Source organism: Pleurodeles waltl, chromosome 6 (genome assembly GCF_031143425.1).
Source record: "Pleurodeles waltl isolate 20211129_DDA chromosome 6, aPleWal1.hap1.20221129, whole genome shotgun sequence".
Classification (NCBI taxonomy): Eukaryota; Metazoa; Chordata; class Amphibia; order Caudata; family Salamandridae; genus Pleurodeles; species Pleurodeles waltl.
The window spans coordinates 720,856,105-720,870,584 of NC_090445.1; the positions used below are offsets into that span (position 1 = coordinate 720,856,105).

The window sequence follows — 14,480 nt, forward strand, 5'->3', positions numbered from 1 at the left end:
AGTGTCTGAGGTGGTAGGGCAGAGGCCCTGTTTTATACTAAAATGTGCCTTTGAAGTGGGGGAGACTTCAAAGAGGGGCCTACAAGTGCACCAGGTCCCCTTTCAGTTCAATCCTGTCTGCCAGGGTCCCAGTAGGGGGTGTGGCAGTCCTTTGTGTGAGGGCAGGCCCTCCGCCCTCCCAGCCCAGGAAGACCCATTCAAAATGCAGATGTATGCAAGTGAGGCTGAGTACCTTGTGTTTGGGGTGTGTCTGAGTGAATGCACAAGGAGCTGTCAACTAAACCTAGCCAGATGTGGATTGTAAGGCACAGAAAGATTTAAGTGCAGAGAAATGCTCACTTTCTAAAAGTGGCATTTATAAAATAGTAATATTAAATCCAACTTCACCAGTCAGCAGGATTTTGTATTACTATTCTGGCCATACTAAATATGACCTTCCTACTCCTTTCAGATCAGCAGCTACCACTTCAACAATGTATGAGGGCAGCCCCAATGTTAGCCTATGAAGGGAGCAGGCCTCACAGTAGTGTAAAAATGAATTTAGGAGCTTTACACTACCAGGACATATAAACTACACAGGTACATGTCCTGCTTTTTACCCACACAGCACCCTGCTCTAGGGGTTACCTAGAGCAAACATTAGGGGTGACATAGGTAGAAAAAGGGGAGCTTTAGGCTTGGCAAGTACTTTTAAATGCCAAGTCGAAGTGGCAGTGAAACTGCACACACAGGCCTTTCAATGGCAGGCCTGAGACAAGGTGAAGGGGCTACTTGAGTGGGTGGCACAACCAGTGCTGCAGGCCCACTAGTAGCATTTAATCTACAGGCCCTAGGCACATTTAGTGCACTCTACTAGGGTCTTACAAGTAAATCAAATAGCCAATCATGGATAAACCAATCAACAGTACAATTTACACAGAGAGCATAGGCACTTTAGCACTGGTTAGCAGTGGTAAAGTGCCCAGAGTTCAAAAGCCAACAACAACAGACCAGAAAAAATAGGAGGAAGGAGGCAAAATGTTTGGGGATGACCCTGAAAAAAGGCCAGGTCCAACATGTAGATTTATATATCACAGTTTATCACCCATGAGGATATCCAGCCGCTGTCCATGGGCACGGGGAGATTAAGTGATTTTTCTAGAATCACCGAACGTTGCACTGAGGCTCAAACCCTGATCCCCAGCTCCTGAGGCAGTCACTCTGACCACTGCGCTACATCCTCTCTCCTCACAGAACGTACACCATAATTAGTTTAGATCAATAGCTATCTTGTTTGACAGTACAAGAAGGACTTAGTAAACAGACACTATCAGTGTTGTAGAATCCTTATAAAGAAACCTCTTTGAACAGACATTAAACAGCATACTGACACTCCCAAGGAGCTAATAATATTCCAAGTTCCCTATAGGGGATACTAGTATAAATCCATAATCTCACAAGTTACAATACTAACTATCTGCAGAGGGAGCAACTCTGTATCCCCAAATGAAGGTGTAATAGCTCACCAGTTAAGGAATCCCCACTGTGCACATTATATGAATGCTCCCCGGCATACAAGCAAATACTTCACTTGAGTATGGTATATACCACGAAGGTAACAACTCTTGAGCACACGCTCTTCTTCAGAGTAAAGTAAACAGTTTCGCCTATTTATCAGGTGTATGAAAAAGAGATAACCCTCTAAAAAACTGTTATTTGCAAACTTGAAGTGGAAAGCCATCACTCTACACCAAGTAATGACAATAATGAAAGTAGCCTTGAAACATCAGGCACAAAAAGCGCCAAAGGGTTCGAAGAGCACTATACACCCCAATAATCTTCTTTACAATTTAAAGAAGGAACACTTACTGGGTGCCACCATTAGGTGGAACAGACATAGAACTGAAAAAGCCTCACAGCCTTGCTGAAGCATGGCTCATCTGTGAAATAATTAGACAAATAACCCCTACAAGCCAGTACAGGAGTTATGAACTAAACCAAAGGGTAGAGAGGAACCAAGCTAATTCACTGTTCCACCACTGTTGTCACAAAAAAGCTTTAAAGCTGAGTTGGCATGTCAATCAATGTGGTTTGAACTAGATCAGAAAATGCAGAGGTATGTAAATAGGCATGGCGATGTAGCGCGACTGAGGAAGCAGTAGGTCGACTCACAGAGTCAGTAGTATCCATACCACAGCGAATTATTAGTTTAGCTGCTTGCTGGCCATCTTGAATCATAGGGGTATAAGTGCTCCTGATATCTTAGGAAGGGTAGGCAAGATGTTTGCCTAACTGAAGCTGAGGGAGAACCTGCCGGCTTGGACACAAACAAGGTACTCTGCACCCCCCAGGTGCTCAAGGGGAAGGTGATTTTGCAAAGATAGCGTGAAGAGAATCATAATATCCACGCAACTGGGTCAGAGTCGCTCCGGTCCCGGGAAAGGGAGGGAAACATGGGGTAGACTCAGGTCTCAACTCCTCTACTCCTCAAAGAAGTCGGCAAATTCTGTGACTTCGAACGCTTGCGTCAAGACTAACCTCTTGAAGTCGATGGAGAAGGACTCCTTGAACAGGCCTGTGAATAGACGTCAGCATGAGGAGGAGACCTTAGTCGATGGGAAGTCTGGGACAACTCCGACATTGGTGCTGCCAGAAGCTTCATATGACGCTCAGCAGAGCTTTCAGCCAAAGTTGACAAAAGGAATCAGACTCTTCGGAGTCAGGGTGCTCACCCAGGCACCACATCCAAATTGAGTGAGGATCGGTATCTGACATTTGTCGTCTACAGGACCCACAGGGTTAGAACCCCAAAGATCTTGATAGGAAAAAGCACACTGTTCCAACACTGAAAACGTCAAAGTAGGCCCAAAACAGCCTGACTAACCATTACCAGGTCTGCACTGCAACCACGGAAAAGAAGGAAATGACATCAGAAAGAGGGTTTATATGGAGTCAGCTGACGTCACATCTGGTGGACGATGTTGATAAGGAGTCGTTCAATGCTCTCTTCTGACACACAGATGTACTATGGGAAAAATGTTTCCGGAACAAGGCTCGCGCTTTGGGAAGATTTTAAAGTAAGGAATCTACAGCTAGATGTCTCTGTCAGATAACCCAGAGTTTGTAACTTACAGAGTACCGTAATCTTTACATTGTTTGTAAAAATTGATCCGTCCACAATCAGGTGTTTGCGCAGGAATCACATTTATCTGGCCATTTGTAATACGAGTGTAATTGTACCATCAAAATGCACTTCTCCAGCCACACTGTTTGACTATTTAAAAGAGGCAGTGTAATGTTTAAGAGAATAGAAAGTCAAAAATGTGTGTCTTAAATGATGTCAAAGCAGATTTTCCAAGAAAAAATGCTTGGTGATCAAGCAGTCATCTTAATGGCTGTTTGTTCTATCCTCTTCACAATGCAGCGCTTCAATGTAATTTTATGATTTGAAGTAGTATACAAGAAAGTGCCTACTACTCAGATAAAAACACTTTTGCTAACTAAATAAGAAAGCATAATAAGTAATAACCAACTACAAGGGGTACACACATGATAAAACATGCCTGGCACTGAGACGAGTGCTGTCTCATGGTAAAAGCATAAGAATGAAGTCAGGCATTCATAACACCAGCTTTCAGCATGGCTACTCAATGTGTTCTTGTACAACACTCTCCACTTTTCATTCTTTCCTGCACATGTCCAAATTCAACCAAATCTGAATAGGTTATAAAAACTGTACAGATTCAAGGATCAAATCTCCTGACATATAATATTACTTATGGAAAATAAAATGGAAAAGGAATATGTTACTTACTCTATAACTATTGCTATGTATCTTTTAATGATGTAGTTCTGCACTCTCCTGCCATCTAGTCATGGGCATGGATGCTTGCAAGTTGTTTTTCTTTGAAGAAGTTTTTGATCACAAGAGTTCCATAACCCGTCTCATAGATTTTGTTTTTCCTTCTTAACAGGTAAGTGGGATAGAGTTATGGTTTACTGGTGCATTTTACATTTGAAAATTCTCATCTGCAGGACTGTCTCACTTCCAGAGAGGCGGGTGGGCACATGTGAATCTACAGCAAAAGCTACAACCAGATAGTTACAGGGTAATTGCTATTTTCCATTTGTGGCACATATTGCTGTAGATCACATGCTCTACACAGACTACAAAAGCAGTGCCCCCTCATAAGTGATGGCTAGTGAATCAATGAGGCAGATGTTTGAAACAAGATTTTAAGCAGTATCATTCTGAGCTTCCTGGCAAGCTTAAACATCTACAAAATTGCACTTAATAAAAGCATGTAATGTTACAGAGTAGCTGCTTGGATATGCATGCTAGCTGCATGTTACCCAAGAAAGCCACTGTGGCCCCTTTATTTTTAGTGGAGTGTGCCCTTGGTATACAAGAAAAGGGGTGTTTTACCTTTCATAGCAAAGTCTACACATCTGACTATCCACCTTGGTAAATCCTACTTTGAAATGGGTTACATAAGCAGGGTTTAGCAAATTGTTCCAAGAGCTGTTTTGTTTTGCAGACTGATCTTGTTCTGTCAGTGGAAAACATTAGTGTCCTCTTAATATCTAGTGTGTGGTGTTTTTGCCATTACTGGCTTTGGATTCGGAAAAACACTTGCTAGCTCTAAGGTTTGGTTGACATGCAAAGGGGAAACCACCTGAGGAAGAAAACAGGGATGAGACCTTATGACAACTCTATCCTTCTGAGCCTGAATAAGTACCATTCTTAATTAACTCACAGTCTCTGTTAGGGAAGTGATCACAATTCGAAAGGTCACCTTCCAAGAAAGGCATTGCAGTTCACAAAAGTGAAGTGGCAAAATGAGTGATCCCATGAGCTGAGTATGCACCACATTAAGGTTCCAACTAGGGACTAGCTGTGCCTTTGTATTACTTTCGTTTCCCCTTCATGAATGCCTTAATGACTGGAATTTGGAGGAGGCAAGTGTGTTCTCTAAGTGCCATTTGCTGCAAAATGCAGCTTAATCATGGTGTATGCTAATCCTACGTTTTGAAAGTGCAGCGTATAGCAAATGAAGTACTGAACCAAAGATTTTGGGGGATTCTGTATTGTTCCTGAAGCAGTACTGCACAAAGCACTTCTACTTTGCCAATTCTATTGCTATCAGTTTAAGAAAGTTGATGCAATAACCTTTGTTCTTGCATCCAGATAATTGTCATGCTGCCCAAATACTCTCCCTAGCCTCCAAATGAGGCATCAATGGTAAAGGTTACTTTCGGCTGATGTTCGAGAAAAAGCCACCCAATGAAAAACTTTTGTAAATCCACCATGCAAGTTTGTCCTGAAGTCTGGCTCTACCAATACTAGATCTTCCCATTGACCCACTGTTTGTGACTATTGCCTGGCCAGACAATCCGGAAAGGGGCACATCTGCAGTCATGACTGTGGTGCGATCGCTATACATGAGGCCATCATCCCCAACAGCTTCATTATTGTTATTACAGTAAGGGAGCTTGTTGTCTAAAAACAAAAAGCAGCATTTCATGAAATGCCCCCCCCCCCCCTTTTTGGTAGACTTTTCCTGTCACCCAGTTTAACACAGCTCCTAAGAATGGATCAGCCTCTTGTGGTTTATGATAGTCCTTTTTGGAGTTCACTGTGAATCCCAGCCTCTACAGCAGCAAAAATGCTGCTTGAGTGTGTTAGGCATTGCTGTTGGCTGCTTGCAGCACCCTGAAATGGCAGTGTTGGTCATTTAGCGTAAACCTTAGGTAGTGATCATGTTTTTGATGAATAAAGACGCGGAAGTAATGTCGTTCGTGCCACGTGGTCTCCTGTGACAATTAGAGGGATGACAACCTGCAGGGCCATCATTAGGACGTTTTCCAACAGTATGTAGTAGCTGAGAAGACTGAGACAAAGCTAGTGAACAAGTATTGTTTTTCTCTGGAAAAAAGGAAATACAGTGAGTACACTCATAGTTCACAATGGTTTGGGGGTACGAGTTTGACGGCCACATTACTGAGAAGTGTTTGCACTTTCTCCCTGGCAGCCACTACCAGTTTCTCTTGATTCTGTGCTATCATTGTGGTATGTTTGGGGTGTGGTGTGACCTTAAGCAGTACCCACACTGCACAACTGGCAGAACCCACATGTTCAAGATTATTTTCTGCATTGGTGGAAGAAATAACCAAATCCTTTCCCTAACAGGTGCTGTGTGACAGGGGGAATCATCAATAACCCACTGCTTAGAGGTAGAGGCATCCCTGCTGGAGCCAACTCTATCTTTACATCAGTCGGTGGTTTTGAATTCTTCCCTCTGAATGGACTTTGGCCTTGAGACTCCTGATAGGAGTGTTTGGCTAGTAATCGGAGGACTGCAATGGTGTGCCAGTCTTGGCCCTTCTTGTCTATTGACAATAAATGCAGGCTTGGCCTGGAGCACTCCCACTGACTTGGTGGTATCAGTATCCGTCTGGACTTTCTCCAACAGAAAGTGAATCTGAGTGTGGAATAAATATTCCCCATCGACATTTATGAGATGCTGCTGCTTCACAAGACAGAACTTGCATACTCTAAAACCACCCATGCCTGCACAAAACCACACTGGTATTGACCTCTCTGGAGACAGTGTCTGCTGAATCTAAGAAACACCTGCATTGGAGATGGTATTGCCCTCCTGCACCAACACCCTACCGTGCTCCCTGCAGGCTTCCAGAAAATGCCTTACCAGTTGCTCCATCTTCTTCAAAGGTAGCTATTAACTTTGAGAACAACCCTACTGAGTTGGCAATATGCCATTATGTTACAGCCCCAGCCGCCACATTTCCCAAAAGCATCAATCTTCCTGCTCTCCATGCCTAGATGCTGTGTGTTTCCTGTGTCCTGTGAAAATACTCCCTTCAGAGCTGTATGCACCAGTAGGAAATCAGGATTGCCGTGACTTCTGATGAATATGGGTTCATCCCATTGTTACTGTAGGAGTGACAACGTTGGTTTACACTGCCTCTTAAGTTCTGAGCCACACACCTATCCATGTTTCGAAGCATGGGCAGAAAATGGACAGAGCCATGTGTCTATGAGGAAATCCTCCTCTTCCTCTACCAAGTGGCGTTTTACCTGATGGTGTGCAGCAGCCATTGGAAGATGTGTTGCAGTGTCACCAGGGGTAATGGCTTCAGGTAAGGCTCCAAGCCAGGGTCATCCTGAGGGTCAGCCCATGAGTCATCATCCTCGTGTGGTGACAGTGGCCAGTCATAGGAATCTTGGATGTCATCCTAATATCTTGATTGAAGACAAACAATGTGTAGGGTGGCCTCTCTAGTGATGGCAAACTATGCGGTGGCTGTGGCGGGGATGGTCTTGGACTGGGAGGTTGTGGTTGAGGCTTTGGTGTGTGAGGTTGTGGTAGCTGGGAACCTAGACTAAATCCTAGTTATTTTGGGCTTCTTAGGTATGGGGTATCCCTCAGATTCCTCATAGATTGTCTCCTCAAAGTCAAGCCTTCTTTTCTTCAATGGATTAGTGCCCGGCTCAAGTGGCGTCAGAGGGCGAGTCAGGATCTTTTTCAAAATAGTAGGATGTAGTGTTTCCCCACTTTCACATCTGGGATCTCTGACAGCTCAACGGGCACAAAAGGCTTACTTAACCGTGAGCCAGAGTCAAGGGCTTTTCAGCGTCAAATTCAAAGCAGATTTTGCCACCCAGAGTTTTGGCTTGGAACTTGGAGCTTGGTTGGAGCCTTTTTGGCTCAAGGCCCTCGCACTTGACATGAAGTCTTTTTGAAGACAAGGTGATTTGGTGACCGCAACCAGGACCAAAAGTCAGAGCCTCTTTCACTGAGTATTATATCTTGATACTCAAATCCCCCGGTAGGAGTACTCAGCCTCATTAAGTGGATATTTTTTAAGGAAAACCTTGGAGGGTTGGTCTTTTGGTCTAAGAGGTGGTCTTGGTGTGTCTTGGCTGGTCTTTGACATTTGTGCAGCTTTTATCTGACTGTTCTTCCTCCTGCACATTGGACGTTTATGAGGATTGTCTGGTGCCTATTGTGGTGCCAGTCCAAAGGGTCTTTCCCCTTCTGAATCCTGTTCTTTGAGTCCCTCTGAGTCAAAAAGTGGCTTAGGCAAGTCCTGCCGCGGCATCTTGTAATACTCCAAGCAATGCTTACTCCTGTAACTGACTGTCTTTTTAATCTTAAATGTCTTGCTTGCAAAACAAGAGAATTTCTTGTGTTCTCAAGGAAAGCAGAAGTTACACACTTGATAATAGTCCAACCACAGGAATTTCACATTACAGTTAGGGCAGAACTGGAAGGACATTTTCCCTATCACCCACCTTTCCCATACAAACCGATCCATGACAGATCCCCCTAATCCCAGCTCTGAGTCTGTAGTTAAAACAGTGAAGATGAATTCTCCTATGGTCTTCCTTGAAGCTCCTGATGTCTGCACTGAACAGTTTCTGCTTACTGGTCGGCAAACCAGGGGCTCAAGAAGACACATCTGAACAAGATGGTAGAAAAAACAGTCTAAGGTAGAGTCTCTGCCATTGTGCATTATGAGCTAAGGGAGGGGGTCACGGGACACCTTGTGACAAAAGACTTCTTCGAACAAAAACAACTTGCTAACATCTGCTTCCAACACTAAGCGGGAGTGTGCATGTAATATAAAGTCGTATATTTGTACTGTCAAATGATTAATACTTAAGTAAGTTAAACTTCTAAGCAAGATCACCAACCTATGATCATTTTATAACATACTAGGTTAGGTGATGCATACACAGTGAGTTGGTTATAAATTATAAATAATGTACTTTAAGAGGCCCTTATTCATTTGTCAAATATGATTCATCTATGTTTTAATCAACTGTCAAATTATACTTTTTTTTAAAACTTACTTTATTACATTTTGACAGCCATAAACAAAATATAATTTAAATAATTATTTCCATATACTGTGGTGTAAACCATCAGGGTGGCAGCAGCCAAGCATATATATGAATAAGCATGTGGAACATATACCTTGAGTTAAACAATGCAGAAGATAAATTCATGTTGGCATACAGGGCAAAAGGATTGAGAAGAAAACGAAACAAGAACGTTTCTGTATTAACCAACCACGCCCCCACTCCCCAACATTATCTGCCATATTGAGTTCATGTCTGCTTGAGAATCATCAGAACATAGTGGGTGAGATCTCTCCACACCCATAAGTAAGCATTAACGATTAACATATATCCTGTGAAATTAGTGGTTGGGAATGACTAGAGGCTGGGGACATGGTGTGCGATCCCTGCTGTGTGTGTCAAGGTCAGGTGGTGTCCTTTTCTTGAGATTTAAATTATTCCAGTAGGTCATCCACACCAATACTATAGGTTGTTTACGCAACCCACAGTATTTCTCCCTACGCAGCACATACGTTTCTGCTCTGCCCCAGCGCCAAACCTCTTCTTGCCAATTTGTGACGATGGATGCAGGAGGGGATTTCCAATGTCATGTAAGCTGCCATTTGGCCAGGAGAAGCGCTAGATCAACAAAGCAACAGTCCCATAGTATCTGCAGGAAGCCCGCATTATCAGCCTGGCATCTAGGGCAGAAGGATGAGGCTGTGGGAGTATCCTGTAGGATTTTGGTGTTAAATATGCCCTATGCAGAAGCAAAAACTGGATACATTTAAAGGGTGCATAGTGGGGTATCATGCTAGGGTACTCAATTAGAATGCGCAATACTGTCATATAAAGAGTGCTTGAGGTTCACTTCCCATTGTGTTTGTAACAGGACTAGAGAGGTGCGTAAGTGGGCACATAGTCCGTTGTAGAGCCACTTGACCAGTTAACTGTTGGTGTCCATTTCATGAACAGCCTGAATCAGTGTATGCGTATCAGGTTAAGAACCTGTTGGCGGCTAATTCAAGCAAGCATAGTGTAGATGTGTGAGAAAGAGGGAACCAGGGAGTCTTTTTAGCTGCATAAAGTCCTGGTGGGTCATTCAAGTCCCATCACTGAACAAGTCGCCCTCTGTGGCAATCCCTTCATTCTCCCATTGTAGTAGTCTGATGGATGTAAGTGTGCCCACCAGGGTAGGCAAGCCACACAGAGGAATATTAGAGGGCTTAGCTCATGGGTCTATTCATATTACAGAGCGCATTCCTCCAGTATGTGATAGCGTTGTTAAGCAGTAGGGGTAGCCATGAGGGCCGGTTGGGGGTGGGAGAATTCGCACTACTCCGGCAGCAGCAGTTTATGTAACTAGCCTGACTGTAACATGCGTGGTGAATAACCAATTTCTTGCAAGTGCATTCTGGCCAGCCAATAAGACAGTCATTGTAACTGACCAGCAAAGCAGTAGGTCTTTAAGTTCGGCACACACAACCCACCATCCCCCGGTGGTAGCTGTAATTTAAGTAGGCTAACGCGCCATCGCCTGAAGCCCCATGTAAGATCAAGCAGTAGAGAGTTCAAAGTCTTAAAAAAGGCCCCAGAGACAACAACCGGTAAGTTTACAAAATAATATACCAGCTTTGGCAGCATCATCATTTTAGATACCGCCAGACAGCCTGCCACCAACAGAGGCAATGTAACCCAGAATTTCACTTGAGATTTTAATGACGTGATGGTTTTTAGCAGGTTGCCGGCCAACAAATCAGTAGGTGATCTGTACACCTGGTTGTCCAGGTATTGAAATGTATTATGTATAACTGCTATGGTCTGAGTGCTCAGGGACATCTTGTCGTGAGGCATAGCGTCTCGGAATGAAAATGATTGTCATTTACTATGATTGACCTGGAGACCAGCCAAGGCGCAGAAGGGCTGAAGTATAGTGGAGATAAGTGTGAGATCTATGCCAAGGTCCCGAGTGTACACCATCATGTTGTCCGTGTATAACAAACCAATGTGGGTCTGAGGCCTACGTGGCATACTCTAATCTGCAGCTTCCTGCCAGAGTGTCTGCGCCAGGGTTCCATTACAAGAACTAACAAAAGGGGGAACAATAGACAGCCCTGACAGGTCCCTCGGGAGAGCAGGTATTGTGATGAAATATGCGGCCCAGTTTTGGCTCTTGCTATGGGATTAGTATAGAGGAGTTTAAGCTAACTATTGAAGGTGAGGGTAATGTTGAATTTGCTCAATGTAAAGAACATCTAATCCCAACCCAGGGAATCAAATCCCTGTTGGAGGTCTAAGGAGAGGCTGCCCACATTTGGGTATTGTTCTTGTGCTATCTCCATCAATCAACCAATACAATCTCTGTATGTTTAAAGAGGTACTTCTGCGCGGAAAGAAACCATATTGGTCAATATGAATCCGGTTAGTGAGTAGGGGAAGCAGTCATCACGCCAGCACAACTGTCAAATGATACTTAACACTAGATACAGACCATGTAACTCACCTGCTTCTTATGTATTTTCTGCTCCTCTTCAAAATGCGCACGAAAGAAAGCCGCTGTTTCCTTCTCGCCTGGATGAAAGAAGGAACAAAAAAGGAAGAGTTACTTACTTGTAATCCTAGTTATTCATTATATGTTTCTTCATTAAATTCATAAACATGAAATATATTCATCTCTTTGGAAAATCCCAGAAACACTTATTTCAAGGAAAAAATCTGCCACAAATACATTAAATATTTTAACATGTTTAGTGCAAGATAGTTCCAACTTTTTGTGTCTAGAAAACTGCAGATTGAAAGAAAAAGAACAATCAATTGGTCATATAATTATAATTCAGACTTTTAAAAGGAAAAATAAAGATCATGTAATCAAGTAGGCAGCAGTTTCATGAAGCACAAAATAACATTGTCACGTTAAGTCACTGGGGTACCCCAGAATCGCAGAATGTGCTGCAGTGACAGGTGGCCTCAATTCATTTTGACAGGGCACATGGGGGAAAGAACTGCATCGTTATTTAGTTATTCCTTTCTTACTAGAAACAGAAGAATAGGCTGTTTATGGATTTAATAAAGACTTATCATAAGAAAGCTTTCCTTCTCCTTCATTGTGTTTAATTTTCGAAAACACTTTCTAGATTAGCAATCTCATACCCCAGCCAGAAAAGATATAACTATAACAACTATAAAAAAAAGTAAAAAGGGTGTAACAGATCCAGCTATAGGAAATCCCTTAAGAGACATGAATTATTTAAACTTAGTTCTGGTGGAGGATCAGCATAAGTGGAAGAGGACTACTTGCAAATTCAGAAATGTTATTCTACAAGCTTTAACACAAGAGATATTCCATCCACGTATTCATCTATAGGAGCCTATATAGAGTCCCTCTCAACAATTTTTAAACAAAGGCAAAAGGTAGCTATGTACAAAACATTTACAATTTATTCAGCCCAGCAGATGACTGCCAGTTATTAAGTTGGAAAACATCCACTTGAGCCACAGTCTTTGTTTATGTGGTTCATTATCTGCACCTACTTACACATTTGTGGATTGTCTGTACAGAACCCACGATCAAGGTGGTAGCGCAGAAACACGTTGGGTTGTTTCAGGTGTAAATCACTGCAATAAGTATATCTGCATGTCAATTCTGGAGTGCGTGCTATTCCATTTTAACAGCTGGAGTGCTGCTTAGAATACATACATGCCCTAACTTCCAGACGCACAATGTTGCTGCATGGGCTAGGAGGCTCCTGTGAAGATATTGTTCTGATATATATATATATATATATATATATATATATATGTTTCTTGATTGCCTATATCTTTGGCACCGCTTGATGAAACTTCACGAAAATCTCCCAAAGAATTAGACAGTCATGTGAGCTGCTGTCTGGAAAGTTTCTGGGTGATCCGTCAAACAGGCGGTGGAATTTCGAGTGTTTCCAACGTTTATTCCAATAGGAAGAGGAAAAATTGAGCACCAATAGTGCAAAAACCACTGGACAAAATTACACCAAATTTGGCAGGAAGGTAGCTCTTGGTCCAGAAAGAGCTATTTGTGTTATTTGATGTAAATCCGTTCAGTAGTTTTCCAACGTTTATTCTAATAGGAACAATTGAGCAGCGATAGTGCAAAAACCACTGGACAAAATTACACCAAATTTGGCAGAAAGGTAGCTCTTGGTCCAGAAAGAACTATTTGTGTTATTTGATGTAAATCCGTTCAGTAGTTTTTGAGAAATTACAGGAAATCCAAATTTGTATATATAGGAACGCAAAGGATTTGGGACCCCTCCCAATCTAATGCTGAGATCTGATTGGCTGTCAATATTTCAACAAGGAGGTGTTGGCAGCCATGTTGGGACTCTGCTTGAGCTGTGTCCTTGAAACAAATGTAAAAAAATAAAAAAGAAAGGGACTATGGTACAGACACCCTGACCACATAGCTCTGGTGACGGGGTCCCAGAGGGACCCTTCCAGGGCAAAAAGGCATTTTGTTTGCATCTTTCACTGTGCTTTGCAGCAGATCCGATGAGTTTTTTATTTTGTATTCTTTTTTAAGCCCCCAGGTGGGCCAAGTCCAGGGGCATTGTTTAATTGGAGGCAGGGTGATGCCCCCCCATCCCCAGCCCTGGGCACCACCTCCTCCCCGGGGCTCTAATAAACTAAGCGGGGGCCCCTACCCCCCCCCCCCCATGCTGCTCCAGGGATTGCCACCTCCCTGGGGCTTTGTGAAATAAATAGGGTGTTTGGGTGGTCAACTCCCCCCCCACCCCACCCCAGGGCCACCACCTTCCTGGTATTCATTACTATTTAGTGCCAGGAAGCTGCTGCCCCTGGGACCACCACCTCCCCAGGGCAAACACGAAAAATAAAGTAAAGGGGGTCCGGTTGGGACCCCCAAAGCTTGGGGACCACCACCTCCCCGGGGCTATAATTGTTGGGAGCAACTGATGGCCCTGGTAACCGCCACCCCTCAGGGTCAACTCCTGCTATGTCCCCAGGTGCCCACAAACACATCCCGCTGTCAAAAAGCAGAGTTTTCATCTCTGTTCCCTGCACGCAGAGATGCGCACGGGTGAAGGTTGTGCACAGCTGGGTGTTTCCACTGTGCATGTCCAAAAGCCATGCGCTGCAGTGGTTGGACTAACGTATGGTCATAAAAATGACTATACGTTAACAAAACCATAGAAATTCACTGAAAAAAGCAAAGGTTACAGGGACATTATAGTTAGGTTGTGAATTTACTTGTACACAACCTAAGAAATTCAGCAGTTATAGTTAGAGTACTTTCAAGTAACTATAACCGGCGCCCTATGGTAACTATAACTCATGCCCCCACCATGCACAAGTTTTTCTTCAAACATTTGACTGCTAATGTTTCATTTATACTTTTAAGGACATAAGAGAAATTCTCACGACTGCTGTAATATCAGTGCATGGCGAGGCCGCGAGTTATAGTTGCCTAGGATGTGAGTAATGCCTCTCCGCGGGCAGTGCGACAGAGGAAACCTCTGTTCACAGTGAGAGAGAACTGTTTGACAGCTCTCCTTCTGTGCGAGCAGAGTATTTTCTGTGGCTTGGCTGCAGCTGTCAAAGCTACAGTCAAGCCACAGCAAACTGCGATGTCCCGGGGGTT

The 14,480-nt window shown here is 43.4% G+C and overlaps 1 protein-coding gene across 2 annotated transcripts in view; it reads right to left on the reverse strand.

Annotated features, from left to right (window-relative positions):
• The window catches only part of INPP5F (inositol polyphosphate-5-phosphatase F), an 855,919-nt gene that overhangs the window by 239,702 nt on the left and 601,737 nt on the right, over window positions 1-14,480 (reverse strand). For both annotated transcript variants that reach the window (XM_069239234.1, XM_069239233.1), the window contains exon 10: window positions 11,349-11,416. In XM_069239234.1, the coding sequence (XP_069095335.1) occupies window positions 11,349-11,416 (68 nt within the window). The remainder of the gene's footprint in view (window positions 1-11,348; window positions 11,417-14,480) is intronic.